The 23,697-nt window shown below is 36.5% G+C and overlaps 1 protein-coding gene across 2 annotated transcripts in view; it reads right to left on the bottom strand.

The window, feature by feature from the left end:
• COL14A1 (collagen type XIV alpha 1 chain) overlaps positions 1 to 23,697 on the bottom strand; it is a 216,993-nt gene that overhangs the window by 136,658 nt on the left and 56,638 nt on the right. For both annotated transcript variants that reach the window (XM_070630921.1, XM_070630920.1), the window contains exons 6-11: positions 15,106 to 15,261; positions 14,161 to 14,280; positions 12,781 to 12,945; positions 8,688 to 8,849; positions 2,066 to 2,217; positions 740 to 869 (exon numbers count right to left, since the gene is read on the bottom strand). In XM_070630921.1, the coding sequence (XP_070487022.1) occupies positions 740 to 869; positions 2,066 to 2,217; positions 8,688 to 8,849; positions 12,781 to 12,945; positions 14,161 to 14,280; positions 15,106 to 15,261 (885 nt within the window). The remainder of the gene's footprint in view (positions 1 to 739; positions 870 to 2,065; positions 2,218 to 8,687; positions 8,850 to 12,780; positions 12,946 to 14,160; positions 14,281 to 15,105; positions 15,262 to 23,697) is intronic.

The following is a 23,697-nucleotide window of genomic DNA, read 5'->3' as shown; positions in this document are numbered from 1 at the left end:
GTCGCTAAAATGTTTCTGCAAAGCAACGGTCTTAACATCTGCCTTACAAACTGTTGCAGGGATAAATCCAAGAAAGTATTGGATGTGGACTGTGATCGTCAAAATGCCTGGCACATTGTTATTGGTGCTGTTTACATTGCCACTGTTCTATCAGAGGCAGAATTTTTAGACCAACTTTGTATAGTGCCTAGCACGTAACAGAAACTCAATTAATGTTTGAAATAACTAAATGAGTAGGTGATCATGTTTATTACAACTATATTTTCCCAAGATTCTCTGAAAGTTTCTGTGTGTGTTATCATGATCATGCTCAAATAAGAAATTACTAGCATTCAAAAACTTGTTTTAATTACAATGATATGAATAATGAAAAGAGATGTAACATAATTTCCATGGTATTCTACCAGACAAGAGAGCAACAGAACTACTGAAATTCAAGCCCAGTGCTTAGTTTATAACACGCATTCGCTAAATATTGTTTATTAAATGATTAATATTTTGCACCCTTCACCACTGAGGTTGCTCTATCCTGAACATACCAGAGTTTTATAACATCCCTCCCAATATGTAGCACCTGCAAAACGCGACTATAGCACAATGCTGCATATACCGTGACAACTATTTTCTATGAATTTGATTCAGGATGCCCTCAATACAACCTAAGCAGAATTCCAGTTTAGGAAAGGCCATCTACGCAATGATGTACAAAGTCAGAAGTGGGATAAAATTCAATACATACGCGTAGTTTCAGTTCCCCGTAGGCCTTCACTAGCAGTGTGGGCATATATTGCGAAGACGGCTATCTGATATTCAGTTAAAGACATCAAGTTCTTCAACACTGTGGACGATACACTTCCATCCACCACCGCCTGTTTAAAGAACAGTTCGAGGAATGAGAGTATGGAATATCTCAGATGCAGAATTGAAATCAAAAAGCAAAAATACCTCTTATTTTAAAGGCTACATGAAAAAAAAAAGCAAAAATACCTCTAGCAAGATCATTTCATTAAATATGTTCTTATTTATGCCACATCCTTTTTTCCACTGTGGCAGTCAATTCTCCTTAAATTTTACATGAAGTGATGCATCTTTTATGGAATATGTACGAAAGTACCTTATTAATTCGTATCTAACGGAAATTGTGTCATTTTCAGGCTAATTATCATCCTATTCATGTTCACTTAATGACAGCAGACATGTGAAATTTTTCCATGGAGCTTTGGGAAGCATTTAAAAGGTTTATTAGTCATGAAAAAGATAGAACCAGTGGAAGCACTCTGATTTTTTTTAGTCCAGATGATTTAAAACTCCATGATCTACTTCTCTAACACGTAAAAAAGAAATCATAAATCCTGCCATAATACAGAAGAAAACTGTCAAACATGCTGAGGTCAATCAGAGGTTTGAACAACAAAGGTTAGTACTTCAAAAAAAAAAAAAAAAGAAAGGGAGATTTCATCACATTTTAACATATTCGCCATGAACTGCTGATTCAAAGATAGGAAATAGGAAGGATCAAATCACCAGGCAATAGGCGTCCTCTCCGGTGATGGCCAACTCATGAAAAAAGATGGCCACAGACGCTTTATTACGGCTTCTCCATTGCACTAATCTCCACAAATATCCAGGAAATCTCAAATCCTGGAGGACTATATGACCACATAATTTGAAACACACAGACTTCATTAAGGCAGAAAGTTGAGACCACTCCCCAAAAAGAAAGAATATATGAATAGTAAAAAGGGGTTCTGGCCAGATCATTAACTGCTGCTTCCTTTTGCTTTAGAACTCAAAAAGAAAAAAAAGTGAAAATAACTTGTGTTAGAAGTGGATACATAATCAGTTCTGAGGGTTATGTGACGGAGGTGAGAAGAGACGATGTAAATACCGTAATCCAGAGAGATGGAAGAACAACATGGACACGTGGAAATGTATTTCAGTCAAATCATTTTAAACATTTGTGACAGAATAATCTCCTTATATACACATTTCTGTCTTGTCCTCACTACTGTAGAAGACTTGAGAGAATAAAAATAATGGTTTGAAAATACTGTCTCTTCATTACCTCTTCTGGTTTTCCACCCCTGGCAGGATAATACACAATTCTGTACTTTTCCACTTTTCCTGGGGCATGAGTCCAGTTCACCATAAAGCTTCTGGCAGTGACTTCAGAGGTAATCAACTCTGTAGGCGGCCCAATGGTGGCAAGGGCTGAGGCTAAATTAAAGAAACACATAAAATGAACCTCTTTCCCAAAGTTATTTCTTACGAAACTGGGAAACTCCATTAGTTAGAAATGACTACTGCTTTTATGCTACCTCTAAGATTTTCATCTCTAGATACACTGATTCAGTTATTCATTCCCACATTTGTTCATTGAAACATTTAAGTTTCTACTAGGCACCAATCACTATGCAAGGTTTTGAAGATGCAAACTTCAATAAGACATAGTCCTTGACTTTCTTGAACTTTCTTAAAGATATGCTATAGAATAACAAAAAAAACAAAGACACAACATTAATCGAGCGTGTGTATACTAAAGGTGATCTTCTGAGCTCTTTAGAAGCATTATCTCATTTAATTTCAACAGTTACTATTATTTCTCCTATTTTGTAGGTGAGAAAACCAAGGCACAGCGAAGTTAAATAACTTGCCCAAGTCTCACAATTAGTAAGTATCAGAGCTGAGATTGATACTTGACTTCTTGACACAGAGCCTGTGTGATTAAGCCTCAGACGGTATAGCTTCTGTACTGAAGACTTCAATGCAACAAATGTTGAATATCTAAAATTAAAGGGAAGAAAAAGCAACTAACATACACTGAATGCCCACTATGAGCCAGACACTATGTAAGCACTTTGTGTGTATTATATACTTGTTAATGCAAACAATTCTATAAAAGATTTGGGACAAGTAAGTTCAAAGTCTTTGAACTTTAGGACTTTTTACTCTCTAAGGGCACTTACCCCAAGGAACTTTAGTAACCATCACAATGGGGAAAAAAAAACATAGTTATTGAACACTAGCTGTGGCTAGGAACTGTATTACATGATTTATCAGCAATCACATGTTTTTTGTGGCAATAGCTGGGCTCTAAAGTAGTCTCATTAAGAAGCTCAGAGAAATTTGTTCAGGAAAATACTGCTTGGCTGCCCAATCTAGTTCCAAGAGATCTGGTCCAGGGAAAGAGGAATGATGGAAGAGAGAAGGGCATGTCGCCAAATAGAATCATTCCACATCCTGGATACAATGAAGGTGGGAAATAAAACCAAACTCTTAAAGGAGGATCTGGATGTTACCCTCTTCTCAGATCACATCCCTATAACCCAGGTATAACCTGCAGACCAATGATATCATGAAAGACAAGGGTTAAAAATCCATGATGACTGTGTTTCCAGGAAGATAGAGTAGATGTACTTTTCCCTATTTTTCCACTAAGTACAATTAAAAATTCTGGAAATTATATACAAAACAAGCATAAGAAGACACTGACAGGCAGAGAAAAGAAGGTAGATAAGCAAGGGACTGTGGGACCCAAGAAATAATACAGTGGTGAGTTCCCTGAGTTTTCCTTTTGCCTTATAAATCCCAGACATGTGCTAAAGAACCTAGCAACTGAGAAACATCCGTAGTTAAAGAAAAAAGCCCTAAGAAAGCCTGCTTTCTCCAGCCAAAGGACCAGGAAAGGGCCAGCCTGCCAAGACAGAAAACTTTTAGGCAATAACTGCTCTACTCTAGACAAATACCCAGGGACAGAACTGTGACCCCACACCCTCTCATGCCAGCAAAGGCCAACCGGGGAGACAAGACTTCTATTTTTCTTGGCTGTAACAGGGTTCCCCAACATTCACTCCTATCCCATCACGCAGCCAGGGTGGTGTGAGAAAAGACCCAGTAGGGAAGAGAGATAATTATCCCTGATGGGTGGTGATGAATCCTTCTACCACCTCCCTCCTCTGTGATATCAGTAGAGACCACATGAGAAGCTTAGACTTCCAACCCCACCTGGTAGTATTAAGGTACCACTCCTTTTCCCCTCTAGGATGCTGTCAGAGGACATCTAGTGGTGAGTCAGTACTTGAAGAAATAATGCCTGAAAATTTCCCAAATTTGCCAAAAGATGTAAGCCACAGATTCCAGAAAATGAGTGTACCCAAAAATGATAGGCTCACAGAAATTCACACCAAGACATACCATAGTCAAACTTCTGAAAATCAAACTCAAAGGAAAAATCTTAAAAGCAACAGGAGAGAAATGACACCTTACCTACAGGGGGAAAGATTCTAATGACAGCAGATTTCTCATCAGAAACCATGGAGGCCAGAAGGAAGCGACACAGCATTTTTCAAGTATTAAAAGAAAAGAGCTATCAACTCAAAACTCTATATCTAGCAAAAATATCTTTCAGGAATCAAGGAAAAACTCAAGACATTCTCAGATGAAGTAAAATTAAATAAGAGAATTTTCCAGCAAGACCTATCCTAAAAGAATGACTAAAAGAAGTTCTTTAAACAAAAAGAATATAATTAAAAGAAGGAATCCCAGGACTAGAGAAAGGAAGAAAGAATTACAGAAAAGCATAAAAATATGGATAAACATAATACATTTTACTTCTCCTCTTGAGTTTTCTAAATTATTTTTGATGGTTGAAGAATTATACCAATTTTTGATGTGGTTCTAAATATATAGAGAGGGAATATTTAAGAAAATTATACTATACACAGCTATAGTAAAGGAATTTGAAGGAAGGTAAGGTTTCCACACTTCATTCAAACTGGTAAAATGTCAACACCAGCAGACTAGGATATATATAATGTAATACCTAGAGCAACCACTAAAAAAGCTATACTAAGAGATTCTGTCAAGATTATCAATAAATCAAAGTGGAGTTCTAAAAAATGTTTAAGTAACCCACAGGAAAGAAAGATAAGGAAAACAGAGAAATGAAAACAGAAAGAACGAACATAAAAAACCACAAATAAACTAGCAGGCTTAAGCCCAAATGTATCAATAATCACATTAAATCCAAATGGCCTAAACACACCAATTAAAAAGAAGAGATTAGCAGAGCAAATTAAAAAACATGACCAACTATATGCTGTCTACATGAAACCAACTTCAAATGTGATATAGGGAGGTTGAAAGTAAATGAATAAAAAAGTTTTATCAAGTAAACATTAACCAAAAGGGAGTAGAAATGGCTACATTAGCATCAGATAAAGTAGAGTTCAGAACAAAGAAAATTACCAGAGACAGAGAGGGACATTACATAATGATAAATGGTTAATCCACCCAGAAAACATAGCATCCTAAATGTGTATGTATCAAAGAAAGAACTGCAAAATATATAAAGTAAAAACTGATAGAACTGAAAGAAGAAATAGACACATCTACAATTATAGATGGATATTTTAACATAACCTCTCCCAACTATTATTAAGACAACTAGACAAAAAAATCAGCAAGGATATGGAACTCAACAAGACCATCAACTAATAAGATTCAGTCAAAATAGAACATTGCACATAACAGCAGAATACACACCCTTTTCAAGCACCCACAGAGCATATACTGACATAAAAATAAACCACATCCTGGGCCATAAGACCAACCTCAGCAAATTTAAAAATTGAAATCATATAGAGTGTGTTCCCTGATGATAATGAAATCAAAATAGAAACCAACAACAGACAGGTAACAAAAAAACATCTAAACACTTGGAAACTATAAATAACACACTTCTAAATAATCAATGGATCAAAGAAGATCAAAATTATTTTGAATTGAATGAAAATGAAAATACAAAATACGTGGCATGTTGCTAACATCATGCTAACATGATGCTGAGAAGGAAATTGATAGCATGTAAGTAATTACATTAGAAAAGAGAAAACATCTCAAATCAATAATCTAAGTTTCCTTCTCAAGAATCTAGAAAAGAACAAAATAAATCCAAAACCAGCAAAAGGAAGAAAGTAAACAAGAGCGGAAATCAATGAAATTTAAAACAGAAGAAAAATAGAGAAAATCAATGAAACCAAGAGCGAGTTCTTTGAAAAGCCTTTTTTTAAAAAATAAAGGACGAGCCCCTAGCAAGGTTATGAAAGAAAAAAAGAGAGAGAAGACAAAAATTACCAATATCAGGACTGAAAGAGGATCCATCACTATAGACCTTGCAGACATGAAAAGAGCACTAAGGAAATACTATGAACAACTCTACACACATAAATTCTACAAGTTCTATGAAATGGACCAAGTCCTTGAAAAGCAGAAGCTTTCCCCCCAAGATAGAGAATAGGCAGGGATGTTCATTCTCATCACTCTTATTCAACATAGTAGCGGAAGTTTTAGCCAGTGAAGTAAAGCAAGAAAAGGAAATAAAAAGCACAGAGATCAAAAGGGAAGAAATAAAACTGTCCCTATTTGCAAATGATGTGATGTTCTACATAGAAAATGCCCCAAAATTTAGAGAAAAATTCCTAGAATGAATTAACAAGTTCAAATAGTAAGGTCACAGGATATAAGATAAAAAATAGAATTGTATCTGTACATACCAGCAGTGAACATGTGCGCACTGCAATTAAAAATACAACTAAAACCTCCCCCCAACATTGAAACACTTAGATGTAAATAGAAAAAAGAACTTGTATAGAACATGTATTCTGAAAACGACAAAATCCTGATGAAGAAATCAAAGAATATCTTAACAAATGAAAGGATTTGCCATGTTCATGGATTGGAAGAATCAACACAGGAAAGACATCAATTCTTCCCAAGTTGATATTTGATAATTGACAATTGACTTAATGCAATTCCTGTCAAAATCCCAACAAAATTTTTTGTAGAATAAAGATTATTCCAATATTTATCTGAAAAGGTAAAGGAAGAATGATAGCCAAAAAAAATTTGCAAAAGAGTAATCAAGTGGAAGAACTCAGTCTATCCAATGTCAAGACTTACTCTATAGCTAGAATAAATCAAGACTGTGTGATATTGGAACATAGACCCAATGGAACAGATTAGAGAACCCAGATATAAACCCACACAAGTTTGCCCAACTGATACTTGACGAACATGCAAAGTAACTCAATAGCAGAAATAGAGCCTTTCAGCAAGTCGTGCTGAAGTAACTGTATATTGATAGGCCAAAAGAAAGAACCTGGAACTAAACTTCAAATCTTTTACAAAAATGCACTCAGATCATGGACTTACATGTAAAATATTTTAGAAATAAAATGCGAAACTTTTAGAATAAAATACATAGGAAAATCTTTGGGATCTAAGGCCAGGCAACGGGTTCTTAGACTTGACACCAAAAGCACTAACCATAAAATTAAAAATTGATAAATTGGATCTCACCAAAATTAAAAGACCTTTGTTCTGCAAAAGACTTTGTTAAAACAATGAAAAGACAAGTTACAGATTAGGAGAAAATATTAACAAACCACATATCTAATAAAGGATTAATTTCTAGAATATAAATAAAGAATTCTCAAAACTCAACAGTTAAAAACTAAACCCAAAAAATAAAACCAAAAATAGCCCAATTAGAAAATGGGCAAAATAATGAATAGACATTTCACCCAAAAGGATATACAGATGCAAAATAAGCATGCAAAAAGATGTTCAACTTCATTAGCTAGCAGAGAATTGCAAATTAAAACCACAATGAGATATCACTATACACCTATCAGAATGGCTAAAACAAAAAATAGTAACAACAACAAATGTCGGTGACAATGCACAGAAGCTGTGTCACTCATATATTGTTGGTGGGAATCAGAATGCTACAGCCACCCTGGAAAACAGTTTAGGTCCCTTAACTAAACTAAACATGCAACTACCATACAATGCAGCAATTGCACTCCTGGGCATTATCCCAGAGAAAAGAAAACTTCTGTTCACACAGGAACCTATATGTAAATCTTCATAGCAGCTTTATTTGTAACAGCCCAAAAATGGACACAATTCAGATGTCTTTCAATGCTTAACAAACTGTGGTACATCTATACCGTGGAATACGACACAGCAGTAAAAAGGAAAGAGCTACTGATATGTGCAACAGCTTGGATGAATCTCCAGGGAATCACCCTGAGTGAAAAAAGCCAATCCCCAATAGTTACTGACCACATAATCCCATTTATATAATATTCTCAAAATGAAAAGTATTTAGAGATGGGGAATACATTAGTTGTTGTCAGGGGTTCAGGAGGGGTTGGAGGAAAGATATAAGTGAATGCGGCTATAAAAGGACAACAAGAAGGATCCTTGTGGTGATGGAAATATTCTGTATCTTGACTGTATCAACGCCAATATCCTGCCTGTGACACTGTACTGTGGTTTTGCAACATGTTACCATTGAGGGAAACGGACAAAGTATGCACAATCTGTAGATTAACTCTTACAACTTTATGTGAATGTACAATGATCTCAAAATCCAAAGTTTAATTTAAAAAAAAAGTGATGGCCTAAATGCAACACGGTGGAGAAAATTATCTAGTGGTTAAAATATCCCTTCTCCCCTACAGAGTCTGCCAACATACTCCCTTTTCTACTCTGATGATTCACGTCTTAGGAGAATAAAGGACTCTATTTAAAAAGTCAACATGAAAAATGACGAGAATTTTCATAATCCACGGTGGCCTTTTGCACAGGGGGACACCCGCATGCTCTGTCTCTCGTTTTACCTTTGATCTCCTTGTCCTGTTCCTCCACCCTGGAGCAGACGGTCCTAGTCAGGCTCTCCACAACTGTGTGCATCAGGTCAAACTCGGCGACATTGTACACATGAGTGCTGTCCGGTTCGGAGGCGATCTCCTGCAGTTCATTCTCATCGGCGTTTTTCACCCCTTGCATTGAGGACAACAGGGAGGGCCGTGACATTCATGCCCCATTTGAAAAAGCAACTGCAGTGAACCCGACCCCAGCCATCAGTCCTCACTGCAATAAAAGCATCGGCTTCTTTAAAGAGGCACAGCTCATGTCGGATTGGGTTTTTAAAGTCACCTTCAGAATCATTTTTAAACGATTAGATCTTAATTTTGTTCAGTATATCTTAAAAGGAAGATGTTCTGATGAAACTAAACTTCTGTCTTGCATGAATATTGCAGGAGCAATAGTAATTAAACCAGGATCCTAAACTATCAAAGCTTCACATTCCAATTTCTTTAAAATAAGTTTACTTAAATGGGACAGACTGCTAGAATAAAAATTATATATACAAAATTATTATTATTATTATTATTATTATTGTATAGCACTAAGGGAAAGCTTGGGAAAAAAATTAACACGTTCAAGTAAAATTGTCTGGCTAGTAACCACTGCAATTTTGCTAATGGAAATGGCTCTGGTTCTTCTACGATGTTTATTACTATAGGTCAAGGGCAATGCTGGGTGTTTGGAACACACCAGAGAACAGAGTGAGGCAGAAAATCCTCGGCTCTCAAAGAACATTTCTAGTCTGTCTTAGCACTGGATGCTAACACTTAGAGTGTGCTTAATAGGCCCCAAGCACTTCAGTGTTTTATGTATGTTGACACATTTAATCCTCACAACCAACCAATGAGTTTGGCACTAGTGTTTCTTCCATTTTATGGGTGACTAAATTGACGCACAGAGAGGTTAATTAACTTGCTCAAGGAAACACGACTAGGAAGTGGACAGCTGGGATTCCACCCACGCAGTCTAGATCCACAGTTATATGCTTTTAACCATGAGAGCCTACTGCCTCTCAGAAGAGTGCACCTTAAAATGAGTAAACATTTACCAACAAAATTAGAAACAGAAAAAGAGAGGCCCAGGGTTGGGTTTTTTATGAGTGTGAAGGTACGATTTCTCCTCCTCAGGCTTCAGCCAACAAGAGGTATTTCTTTATAAATCCCTGTCTTGCAATCATCTGAGGGGGTTAGAAAGAGGTACTAAAGAACAAGAAAGAGAAATTACTTGTGGCAACATGCATTACTTTTTTGATGCCTTGCTGTACCATTTAATTTATCTTCCAACCTCAACATAATTGAGTAACAAAGCAATAGTTGTCTCTGAACTATTTGCTTCAGGGGGTTATAAGATAACAAATACTACTGATTTCCAGGTAATTTCTATAGAAATGTCCAAATCACATCTAAATGAGTTCACTTGAAGTTTTGTTTAAAAACTCATCCGCTCATTATTAACCTGACCAGAAAATGGAGAGTAAACACATAAATTAATTTTTCATTATTTTAAAGTCTTCCAAAGGGATTTCCTCTGCCGGACAAAAGGATAGAACAATAAAAAATGAAAAATAAATCTATCTCTCTGATGTATCTTGCCTGAAGGACCTTCTACAATACTTGCTAAAACACACAGTTGGATCTATGTCCACAATAACAAAATAACATTGAGTGCATGCTGAAGCAATGAGCTTAACGTCAATAAAGCTTTTCATGGCACTTAGTTAAAACCGGCAAGTTTGGATTCATACAAGAATTTTCTAGGGAAGATAGTCCCCAATCTGTCTCTCTCTCTCTCGTCTTTCCAAACGCAATAGTTCAACTGTTGCAAACAGCATGAAGAAGAGATGAAATGGTCATCCTGTCTTGAAAGGAATTTGTTTTATAGGAATTTTGCCTTGTTTCTCTTTGGGCCCCAGCACCCATCACAATGCCTGGCTCACAGCAAATAAGCAAATACTTCTTTAATGAAACATTCTATAAACCGTATTTTGAGGAGAAAATTTGGGAATGGATCAAAGGAATTGTTTCTTGTTATTTGAGTTTTTTGTTATTGTTGTTCACTGATAGCTTTGAAAGATGTCCTGTTAAACCTCAAGATGAGAAATGCGAATGCCAAGTAAATCTGAAATAATTCTCAGGACAAAATTCACATTTTAAGTCAGGACTGAAGTTGCCATATAGTTAAAACCATTTAGTTTATTGCCCATAGAGTTTCCAAGGATGTGCTGGTAAATGTTTAACAATCAGCTTTCTGCACTAATTTGTAATGTTTTGCTGATTTCTCTGTTATAAACACCCTCACTATGGCTGATTTCAAACTACCAATGCAAGGTCACAGAATGCAAACTTGGGAAGAGATGCACACAATTGGCTCTTGCAAATGGGTGTGACCTGGCTCCAGCATACCCCTGAGATATAATACACACACACACACACACACACACACACAAACATACACACACTAATAAGGATATAATTTACCAAAACCAAAGCTTGAACTTATTTTTCTTATTTTTTCCTCTGAATTTCCTTTGCTCTTTCTTCTATGAACAGAACACACAGCCTTTACTAGCAGTATTTTATAACGGCTTCTGCTGTAGGAAAACCCCCTTCCCTTATCTGAATAGTAATAATAATACTTTTCTCTTATATCTATCTTTCACAAGTATTTTCATTTTTAATACTAAAGGTAATGTTGCTGTCTTAGGAATCTTTTAGACACACTAAATTATTTAACGACCATTTATTGGACACATTAAGTGTCAAGCACTGGGTTAGGTTCTGGGAACGAAAAGATGAAGAAGACACAACCTTGCCCTCTAGGACGTCACTGTCCAGACGCCCTGCAGGGACAAGGAACAGGAAAGAGAGGGAAGAGCACTTTCCATAGCCCCTTCTTCCTTCTGCAGCTGTTCTCAATCAACACGTGGCTGGACACTAGTAGGAAATAAGTTCTGAAAAAAATGGCTTATCAGAAACGTGCTCTGATGAAACAAAACATATAAACAGGGAAACATTTTAGGATCTTTCTCTAAGGGAGAGAAACTTGAGTAATACACAAGGAGACTGTCCAATGGGTTTACCAGTAGTTCTCAACCTTGGAGAATGTTTTCAAAGTACAGATTCCCAGGGCCCTCTTCTCCGGATATTTCAATTTAGTAGGACTAAAACGGGTCCCTCATATCTGTATTTTTCATGCTGACATCCAGTTTGTCACTCCTAACTGGTGGATAAGTCCAGGGTAAAAAGCATTCTCTTCTGATAGAAGAAATATCTCACAGTCAGTTCACAAAGAGAAGATTGCATCATATTCTCAATAAATGTTGGGAGATAAATACATTTTAATGAGACTAAAGATTGATAATAAATAGAAAAATTAAATACGGAAAACATAATGAAATGGACCATTCATAATAACCAATTTTAAATGTTTTCAGAACCCCGTTGAGGAACTTGCTCTGGCATTTTGATCTGTATTTCAGTGTTGCTTGATAATCAGGCTTTTTTTCTGCTGAGAAAGTCTGTCAGTCTCTACCAAATAAAAGACCTTCTGGTTGCCAAAGAAAATGTAAACATTTTAATCAAGAGCAAAGTTGCATCATCATCTAAATATTGTGCAGTTCTCTGAATGTGTGCCATACATATCCTTTTCCACAAGAACGATACCTTATAAAGAGTTAGTTTCAAAGAAATAATATGGCATATCTAGAACTCTGTGCTTTCTTTAAATAGCTTCAGGACCCTAATTCCTTGAAACTGATAAATTAGTTTCTCTCTATACGACCAAAGAAGAGACAGATATAAAGTGCTACTGAAAAGAAAAGTCTCAACTAATTAAAAGATAACAAACACCTACCCAGAGATCCTCACACTATTGGATGTATGACATTTGCCATCACTTCCATTTTACATGCAAGGAACTTGGGCTCAGGTCACATGATGGCTACAACTACAGTCAGGGCTAGAAATTTCTGACTTTCAATGAAATGCACTTTGCATTACACATTGTTTCAAGTGGTTGTGTGTCTGCGCCCATTGTGGAAAGAGGACCATAAATAACACTTACCTATGGCAAACAGTTCCACACCAGACTCACGAAGGTTTCTGGATGGTGGAATAATATCATCTTGGGACTTGCCATCTGTGATTAAAATGCCAATTTTGGACACTCCAGACCTTGCTCCTGCTTCTGGTTTAAAGCTATTTTCAAAAATGTAGTTCAAAGCAAGACCTGGGAGAAAACAAGGAAAAAGAAACACAAACCAATCATCTCTAATAAAAAGCCTTCTAATTCTGCAAAATGCAACCACAAGCTGATTAACTTATTGAGCTAAAGGAGTTTTTATTAGATGTGATCTTTCATCTCTATTTTTACAAGGATCTTTTCCTTGACAGATCTGATGAAAAACTAAAACCTACCAGAATAGAGGTAATAAAAATAACTGAATATTGCACCATTTCAGAAACTAGCATTTATAAAGAACTCTGAATTTGTGGCCAATAGATGGTCACAGATCTGTGTACAAGAAAATCTAAACCTTTATAATTTAGGATGAAGCAAGAATACCCACATAGAAGCTACTGTCCCAAATATTATCACTACACATTCAATTTTGTTCATGATGGTCTAAAGAACAAAAATTCTTTTCCTCTCTTTTTTAGGGGTAGTGGGAGCAGATCTAAAATGATAATTGAACTCTCGCCTTTTAGTGTGACACTTTTTACCCAGAAAAAATAAGAAATGTTGCAATATTGTTATAGGGTTTGTGTTTAATAAATGTTTTGTTGTATTAATAAAAAACCCATTCGATTAGGCCTCAAATGGCGAAGCAACGATCAGGATTTCAGTGGATTACTTAAAAGTCAAGCATAGCATTTATATAGTTAAACTATCCATCATGTGCTGTGGAAGAAAATAGCACGTACTAAGGTTAAAACCTGGAATAACCCCTTATGGTTGGGCCATGGATAATTATAATCTAAACATCCTTACATTACTCATTTATCAAAAATACTTGTGAGCCAAAGATCCACAAATATTTTCACAATAACTACTGATTGCAGAATAAGGGCAAAGAAAATACCTTTCTTGAAAATAAGATAGAAATCTGTTTTTATTTAATTGACAGGGTGGCTGGAGGAGAAGACAAGGGAAAGAAAAGGAAATGAACTGACAAAGCTTAAGACAGCTGCTGCAGACTGGCACGCTCAGGGATCGCTCTGCTGTCTTCTAGCCCCAAAAGGCCTTTCCTGGGACAGCAATAGGAATGAGATGTCTGAGCTTTAACTCTTGATGCTGAGGTTGAGAAAAGAGCCATCTGAGAACTTTAGATGCTAGTTTGGTTAAAAAAATACTATGCTCAGTCTTACAGAGTGGCAGAATAAAGTGATAAAACTATTCTTTAGCAAGATATGTTGCTAAAAATGTGCAGTGAACAAAACGTACCTGTTAGTGTATTTCCTCCCTTGTATGGTAGATTTCGGACAGCATCGATCACCTCATCTTTTGTGTTAAAGGCATTCAAGTGCCATTCTATTCTGGGGTCTCCGCTATACTGTGCAAGACCTGGAAAATAAAGATAAGAAAGTCCACCCAGAAATGATGGGTTACTCAAAGATCTGGTGAACTATTCCAGAAACTAGAATGATGAAGGGCCTAATCTTTGCAACATTTTCTTCTCTGCCTCACTATGTACTTTCAAAAAGAATTCCTGACATCAATTTAAGGAATTAATTTGGACTATCTGGGCGCCAGGGGAATGTACTTATCTTCTAGCCATTTAGAATTGAGCATCCAATTAGGTAAAGAGCATTTTTTTAAAAAAAGTATGATCATGTTTGTAGGTAAAAGATCTAGATTTATTTGTTTGTTTTTATTCTCAAAGGAATGAGTTTCCTTAACAGCTACTTAAATGTGATACTTTGAAACTTTAATAAAGTAGATATGTTACTCAAAGATTTACTTCTTTTTTTTTTTTGCTTTTTATCTCGGCTTGAATTAATTTGGCGAAGATCATCTTGTACTACAAAACTATTTCCAATCTTCAATTTTCTTAGTTCAACATTTCACTGGATTCAGCTGTTTCTCTTAAAGAAGAAGAAAACTTTTATGTGATAAATGCTTAAACCGACTGTAACTTTAAAAGTTTTATTATTATTAGGCAGAGAAGATTTTGACTTTTCAGAAAATTAAAATGTGTTCAATAATTAATTGAATGAAAGTGTCACAGCAAAACTTAGTAGGAGTAAATATTTCCTGATCCAAGCTTGCACTTTTGGGAACATCCTGTGATTCTGAAAGTTACTTTGTAAAGAGTTTTTGAAATTTCTTAAGAAGCTTCCCAGCAGTTTTACAATGACAACTGACTGCTGTTAATAACAGAAGAGGTACCAATTCGTGTCTTCTCTGAGCCCACGTCGAACGCTGTAACCAGGTTTTCCAAGAAAAGCCGAACCAGTCTGAAGTTGAATCTTCCAATACTCCAGGAACCATCAACCAGGATTACAATATCAGCGATCGCTGGAGTTTCACAGAAAAATTTCACTTCTGCAAAGGACAAACCAGAAAAGCATCCGGTGTTACTGGTGGAACTTTTAAAAGAGTGAGTTAACTTGAATGTCTTTCAGATAACTTAGTGCTAAGAATACAATAAAGTTCGCATTAAAGCAACCATGTTTTTACAACCTTTCCCTTAAACAAATTTTCTACTAGGAAAAAATTGTGGTAACAGCTGGCAGCAGAGCCAGTGTCCTGGAAATAGAAAAACACTGGCAGGTTCACACCATCCTGGCAACTCCAGCCTTCTGCATATTTCAGAAAGTAGTGTCTGTGCAAAATCATCCAGCGTTGGGTTTTAGCCTGCAGATTCTTTCCAGGAAAGTTCTTAGCAACACCAATATGCGAGAGTCAGCAGAGATGGGAAGATGGCCAGGAAGCAGAGAGGCAGCTGTCCTATTTTGATAAGTCTATGTCGAGGAAGTGGTAGGAGAAGAGGAATATGGGCTTCCTGAATTCAAGGAAAAGTCAGGGCCGTGCATTTAATCTAAGAAATGTACCCAGACCTTTGCTAAAGTAAGATGGGTTTGTGGAAGAAGAAAATTGCAAAAGGGCCCAAGAGTTTCCCCCAATTCAAATTCTTTAGCCTATTGTGTCTATGTGACAATAAGATTTTGTCCCAAAAAATCATTTAAGTAATTGATTTTTTAAGTGGTTCAATTAGGCTTCAGAATAAGGATTTAGAAAAGGATGCCCAGTGGCTGGGGTGGCACTACCCTGAGCTTTATCCTCTGGGAAAGCCCCAGCCCACAGTGTGGGCAAGACGCAGAGGGCAAACAGGGGTCTTCACAACAAAGGAGGAGGCCCTCTGACGTAGGGTAGGTCTGCGCTTGACTGGGTGAAAACCGCCACTTGCATTCACTCAGAGCCAAGACATTAAAATATTCTTAATGTGTTCAAGAACTCTTAAAACTTTCATGGTACTGGGAGTTCCTTTAGAAGCATCGCTTCATACTGTAGTTTGTGCAAAGGACTGCTTAACTTTACTGAATTTTCATAGTAGGACTAGAGATCATGAATATTGTGCATGTTTCTTTGCGTCCATGTCAACTTATTAAAATTGGCAGCAAATCCCTATTTAGTTTGTTTTCTGACATTACAGTGACAATAAAACAATATTTGAAATACAATTTAGGTAATGAAAAGCAAAATACAGAAGTGCCCATAAATAAATTGAATATATTTTTTTCCTGGAGGAAAAAATAGTTGAACTGCTATGGCTGGGGCAGGCGGTTTAATATAAGTCTCTGCATCTACCAGGCCACATTTTGCTAAGAGATTCTTGGTATTTTCCCCAGACGTAAATATGCATGGAATACCTAGATCCTTTTACCAGATGGGAAAATAATCTATTTGCCAATGAAATCCTCAGATACGCATCTGAGTAAGGAAGCTAAACTGTACAGCTTGATCCAAGGTTTATATACTACACTTTTGGGCACCAAACATCCCTTCTTTAATAACCAAACACAAAGCCACCTCCAACTTGGGAGGCAGCCCTACTATACCACACTGAAATATTCTAAAACAGAACACCGCAAGTCACGGGATAGAAATTAATTTGGTTTTGGGAAATAATCAGGGAAAACTGAAGTCTTATGAAGTTCCACAAACCCATTACTCTCAGTTTTTATGAGGAAACTTAACTCAAATGGAAAGTAGTTTTCTTTTTCTTTCAAAATTATTAGGGATATTATTTCACTTTTTAATTATTTGGATACATTATAAATAAGATCTTAGAAAGGGAACAATTTCTGTCTGCTTATTTAGAAGAGGACTATGGAAACTGATATTTTCCATTTCAAAATTGTTTCCAACAAAAATATTTTGTTGACTTAGTTCATCCAAGTCATTTTGACTTGGTGATATAAATTCCATATAGTTCCAAAGTAAGATATAAGGTTAATTCCTGTATAAGAAGACCTAAAAAAAAGGAGAGGTTTACTGGGTTCATGGATTGGAAGAATCAACATAGAAAAGATGTCACTTCTGCCCAAACCGATATTTCATAATTGAGAACTGATTCAATGCAATTCCTATCAAAATTCCAACCGTATATTTTTTGTAGAATAAAGATTATTCTAATATTTATATGAAAGGGTAAAGGAAGAAGAAGAGCAAAAATAATTTTGAAAAAGAAGAATGAAGTGGGAGAACTCAGTCTACCCAATCTCAAGACTCACTCTATAGACAGAATAAATCAAAACTGTTTGATATTGGGAGAGATTTAGACACATGGACCCAATGAAACAGATTAGAGAACCCAGACACAAACCCTCACAAATTCACCCAACTGATATCTGACAAACTTGCAGAGCAATTCAATGGCAGAAATAGAGCTTTTTCCAAAAGCAGTGCTGGAATAATTGTACATCAATAGACAAAAAAGTGAACCTTGAACTGTACTTCAAATCTTTAACAAAAATTAACTCATACTTAAATGTAAAACAGAAAACTTTTAGAAAAAAATTGAAAGGTGAAAATCTTCAGGTTCGAAGGCCAGGCAAAGGGTTCTTAGACTCAACACCAAAAGCACTAGCCATAAAATAAAAAATTGATAGATTGGACCTCATTAAAATTAAAACTCTTGGCTCTACAGAAGACCTTTTTAAAAGATGGAAACACTCCTTGATTTCAAAATATGCTACAAAGCTATAGTAACCAAAACAGCATGGTGCTGGCATAAAAAATAGACACACTGTTCAATAAAACAGAACTGAGAGGCCAGAAATAAATCCACATATATATGGACAACTAATTTTCGACAAAGGAGCCAAGAACATACAATGGAGAAAGGAAAGTCTCTTCAATAAAGGGTGGTGGGAAAACTGGAAAGCCACATGCAAAAGAATGAAAGCAGTCCATTATCTTACACAATGCACAAAAATCAACTCAAAATAGATTAAAGACTTGAATGTAAGATCTGAAACCATTAAACTTTTAGAAGAAAACACAGTCAGTACATTCTTAGACATCGATCTTATCAGCATTTTTTCAAATACCGTGTCTGACCAGGCAAGGGAAACAACAGAAAAAAATAAACAAATGGGACTACATTAAACTAAAAAGTTTCTGCACAGCAAAGGAAACCATCAACAAAACAAGAAGACAACGTAACAATTGGCAGAAGATATTTGCAAACCATACATCAGATAAGGGGTTAATATCCAAAATATATAAAGAACACATACACCTCCACAACAAAAAAACCAACAACTCAATTAAAAAATGGGCAAAAGATCTGAACAGAGATCCCTCCAAAGAAGATATACAGATGGCCGACAGGCACATGAATAGATGTTCAACATTGTTAACTATCAGGGAAATGCAAATCAAAACTACGATGAGATATCACCTCACTCCCATCAGCATGGCTGTAACAAGACAGGAAACAAGAAGTGTTGGAGAGGATGTGGAGAGAAGGGAACTCTCGTACACTGCTGGTGGGAGTGTAAACTGGTGTAGCTACTAGGGAAAGCAGTATGGAGTATCCTCAGAAAATTAAGAATAGATCTACCATATGATCCAGTTATCCCACTGCTGGGCATTTATCCAAAGAACTTGAAAACACAAATGCACAAAGATACATGCACTGCTATGTTCATCGCAGCATTATTCACAATAGCTAAGACTTGGAAGCAACCTAGGTGCCCATCAAGGGGCGAATGGATAAAGAAGATGTGGTATATATACACAATGGAATACTACTCAGCCATGAGAAATGATGAAATCTGGCCATTTCTGACAACACGGATGGACCTTGCGGGTATTATGCTAAGTGAAATAAGTCAGAGGGAGAAAGTCAAATATGGTATGATCTCACTCATAAGTAGAAGATAAAAACAACAACAAATAAACACATAGCAACAGAGATTGGATTGGTGGTTACCGAGGGGAAGGGGGGGAGGTACGAGGGTGAAAGGGGTGATTAGGCACGTGTGTGTGGTGATGCATTATAATTAGTCTTTGGGTGGTGAACATGATATAACACAGAATTCGAAATATATTATGACATACACCAGAAATTTATATAATGTTATGAACCAATGTTACCACAATAAAAGTAAATAAATAAATACAAGGATGGAAAGATAAGCTAGAGATTTGGAGAAAATATTAGCCAACCACATATCAATAAATGGCTTAGAATCTAGAACATAAAGAAATAACTCTCTAAGCTCAACAGTTAAAAACTAAACACAAAAAACAAAACCAAAAAAAATTCAGTTAGAAAATGAGCAAAAGACATAAGCAGACATTCACCAAAGAGGACACACAGATGCAAACTAAGCACGTAAAAAGATGTTCAACTTCACTAGCCATCAGGGAAATGCAAATTATAACCACAATGTTATTTCACTGTGTACATCTATCAAAATGGCTAAAATAAAACATAAGGATAACAACAAATGCTGGCAAGGATGTGTGGAAACTGGATCTCTCACACATTGTGCATGGGAATATAAAATGGTACAACCACTCTGAAAGCAGTTTGGCAGTTTCTTTAAAAAGTGTACATGAATTTTTCATGTGATCCAGCAATTGCATTGTTGGACATTTATCCCAGAGAAATGAAAACTTACATTTGCACACAAAAAAACCATACAAAAATGTTTATATCAGTTTTAGTCATAATAGTAAAAACCTGAAATTAGTTCAGATGTCTTTCAACAAGTTAATGGATAAGCAAATTGGTCCATCCATACCCTGTAATATCACTCAGCAATAAAAAGGAAAGAACTATTGATACACACAATGACTTGAATGAATCCTCAAGGAAGTATCAGGAGGGAAAAAAAGCCAGTCCCAAAAAGTTACCCACTTCATGATTACACCTATGTTAAAAATTTTTTTTCTTGTAGGAAGATTAGTCCTGAGCTAACATCTACCACCAATCCCTCCTCTTTTTGCTGAGGAAGACTGGCCCTGAGCTAACATCTGTGCCCATCTTCCACTACTTTATATGTGGGATGCCACCACAGCTTTGGCTTGACAAGTGGTGCATATGTCCGCACCCGGGATCCAAACCAGTGAACCTCAGGTCACTGAAGCAGAATGTGCGAACTTAATCGCTGTGCCACCAGGCTGGCCCTGACACCTATGTAAAATTTTTGAAATGAAAAAAATGTAAAAACTGAGGACTGATTCGTGGTTGTCAGGAGTTAAAGATGGGGAATAGGAAGGAGGGAGATGTGCTTATGAGAGGGCAACACAGGGATTTTTATGGTGATGGAACTGTCCAGCATCTTGAGCGTACTTAAGGATACACAAACATGCAATGTGATAAAATTGTATAGGACTACATAAACACACACAAAAATGATACAAGTAAAATTGGGGAGATCTGAACAAGTGGATGTATTGCATCAATGTAAATACACTGGTTGTGATATTGTACTACAATTTTGCAAAATGTTACTACCAAGGGAAACTGGGTACAGGGTACACAGATCTTTACCATTCCTTATAGCTTCTTGTGAATCTACAATTACCTCAATAAAAATCCATTTAAACAGCATAAATAATAAAAAAATAATGTCTAATGAAACCAATGTAAGAAAATATATGGACCCTCAGGATCTCTTGCACATTGCTGGTAGTAACGTAAATTGTTGCAAATTCTTTAGAACATATTTTTGGCATTTCCTTCTCAAGCTGGAAATTCACCTATCTTGCCCCCAGCAATTCCACTCTTAAGTCTACACCCAAGGGAAATTCTTGCACATGGACAATAGGAAGCAAGTCGAAGAAGTCTGATAACAGCACTGTTTACAATAGTTAAAAGCTGGAAACAATTCCAATATCCATCAATAGGAGAGTGGATCAGTACCTGTGGCATACAATGGAATATTATATATGCACAAAAACAAATGAGCTATATTGAAATGCAACAATCTGGATGAATCTTAGCAACATATTGCTATTCTGTGGGTAACAATATTTTGTGGAGGGAAAATAAGCCCCAAAAGATCACGTTTAGCATGATATCTTTTTATAACAATAAAAACAACTAATACAAAATATAATCTTTTGGGGCTGGCCCCATGGCATAGTGGTTAAGTTTGGCGCACTCCACTTCAGCAGCCCAGGTTCGTGGGTTTGGTCCTGGGCGTGGCCCTACACCACTCGTCAGCCATTCTGTGGTGGCAACCCACATATAAAGTGGAGGAAGATTGGCACAGATGTTAGCTCAGGGCTAATCTTCCTCAGCAAAAAAAAAAAAAAAAAAAAAAAATATATATATATATATATGTAAAATCTTCTTAGAAATACATATATAGATGCTGTAGACCTATTTAAAAAGAAAAGCATGATGATGATGATGAAGACAGGATCCAAGATTGTCATTGCCTTGGGTGAGGGGAAGGAAAGAGGTGGGATGGCAGCAGTACCATATGGTTATATGTGGCTTGTGACCAAGGTCTTAGCTTTTGGGAGTAGAGGGGGTTTGGGTGCTTATTATGCCATTAAAAATAACTAGTTAAGTAACTAATTTTAAAAAGAGGAAAGTAATCCTATCTAGCATGGAGAAAGTATTAACTAGAAAAATGATTTTAGTGTTTTATTGCACAGTTGAAGAATCAAATCTTAAACACAAGCCACAATTCTGCATGCTTCATTTGAAATTAAGACCTATGCCCTGTTTTCTAATTTAATGACTAGTATCTGTTACATCAGCAGAAAGATGCTGTTTTCAAGGGTTTCAGAAGGCAAAATCTATAATTGGTTTTGCATTCCAAAGTATGATTTTTCCTCAAGATTAGTGCACATTGACTTGGGAACTGTGAAAAACATATTTCTTTTTCAAATGCCCTAAACCCTGGTCATTAGCTCTAAGACACATCCAAACACAATGACCCTCAGGGCTGTTTCCCACTGTCGCAGGCACAGACGCAGTGTGTCCACCTCCAGTAAGATTTAGTGTACGCAGAACTCTCTCGAACACGTGACGTGTCTGCCCCAACGACAGGTTTATCTGTGCCAGAGGCAAAAAATGGGTCAAATACTTGGGGCAAGAGGTAGTTTTAAAGCTTCCATATTAAGTTCAATAACCACACATCTCAAACGTAACTCCAGCTGTTATAGGGAATCGTTTAAAAAATATATTCAAATTTTACCAAAATTTGAATTTATTAAATTTGGAGTATATTCAGATCTTACTAAAAATAAGAGTCCAGATTCAGCACTGATGACAAATAACATTCCTTTCCACTGGCAAATATGCTACCCATTCCAGCATTCTTAATTGGAGAGGGACCAATGAGAAAGAAAGCATTAAGCACCTTAAAATATGTTATGGAATCAAGTGGTGGAAAACCAGACACACCTGGGAGTCAGGGTGAATTGTATGAAACCTTGCAGCCAAATGTAATTTAACACGGCCTTTTAAATGGAGAAGTACATATGCTTTTATTGTTAAAACAATATTCCATAACTAATTTTTAAAGAATACCATAAAAATCTCGAACTGTATTTTAATTCAGCTCTTGGCTTAACATGGGCTTTCTCTAAAATGCAATTCTGAAAATACAGGTGGTATAAAAATTTAAAAAGCTAAGCAGCTGAACACAATCAAAGAAATCACTCAATATATAGGCTAGATCACAAAGATAATAACACTCTGATGTCACAGGCAGAATCAGAAGAAACAATTCCTATTATGTCCTACACCCTGTGGAGGTGCATGATGAGGAGGCCGAGGAAAAACCAACGATCCCTAACATTCCATATCTGAAAGCTGTGTATGTCATTATTATATTTATTAACCAGTAAGCCCTCTACACTTCTCTCTTGATTCAACCCTCACTACAGCTCTATGAGACAGGTACTATCATTAACAGTCCATTTGCAGCCCAAAAGTATTACATACACGGACTGCGTGATTTTCAACACAACTGGTCTATGATTCATTTAGCGGCTTTGAATTATTTTTCTCGATGCCACTAACAAAATATCTAGCTAGGCTATTCATGAAGCAAGACATCTGAAGGAAAACTGCAGTCACAGAACAATTTTTCACTTAAGTCTCCTGTGAGGTTAAGGAGGGTGTCCCACAAATAAGCAGAGGCAAGGCTGGGACTTGAACCCACCCACATGATAGGTCCTCATGATCCATACTCTTCACCACAGGGCTGTGCAGCCTTCATAAGGCACTCTATACTATACAAGTTTAGAAAGCAGAGGGAAATGAAGTCTCTGATAGGAAGCAGCACCCCACAGGGCTTGCCCCTGTTGTGTCCACAGCTAGTATGGGCTATTTGCAAGCATCTCCAATTATTTGTCTAGAACTTTTTTCCCTCCAAAACGTAGGCACTTAGTATTTCAGCAGCTCATCTGATAAGCATCCCTTTAACAATAACTGTATACCAATTTTACCATGTTACTGACAGGAAAAAATTCTGTGTTGAAACTACAAGTTAATTCAAG

This window comes from Equus przewalskii, chromosome 8 (assembly GCF_037783145.1).
Source record: "Equus przewalskii isolate Varuska chromosome 8, EquPr2, whole genome shotgun sequence".
In the NCBI taxonomy this organism is placed as follows: domain Eukaryota; kingdom Metazoa; phylum Chordata; class Mammalia; order Perissodactyla; family Equidae; genus Equus; species Equus przewalskii.
This window is presented reverse-complemented; position numbering and strand designations above follow the sequence as displayed.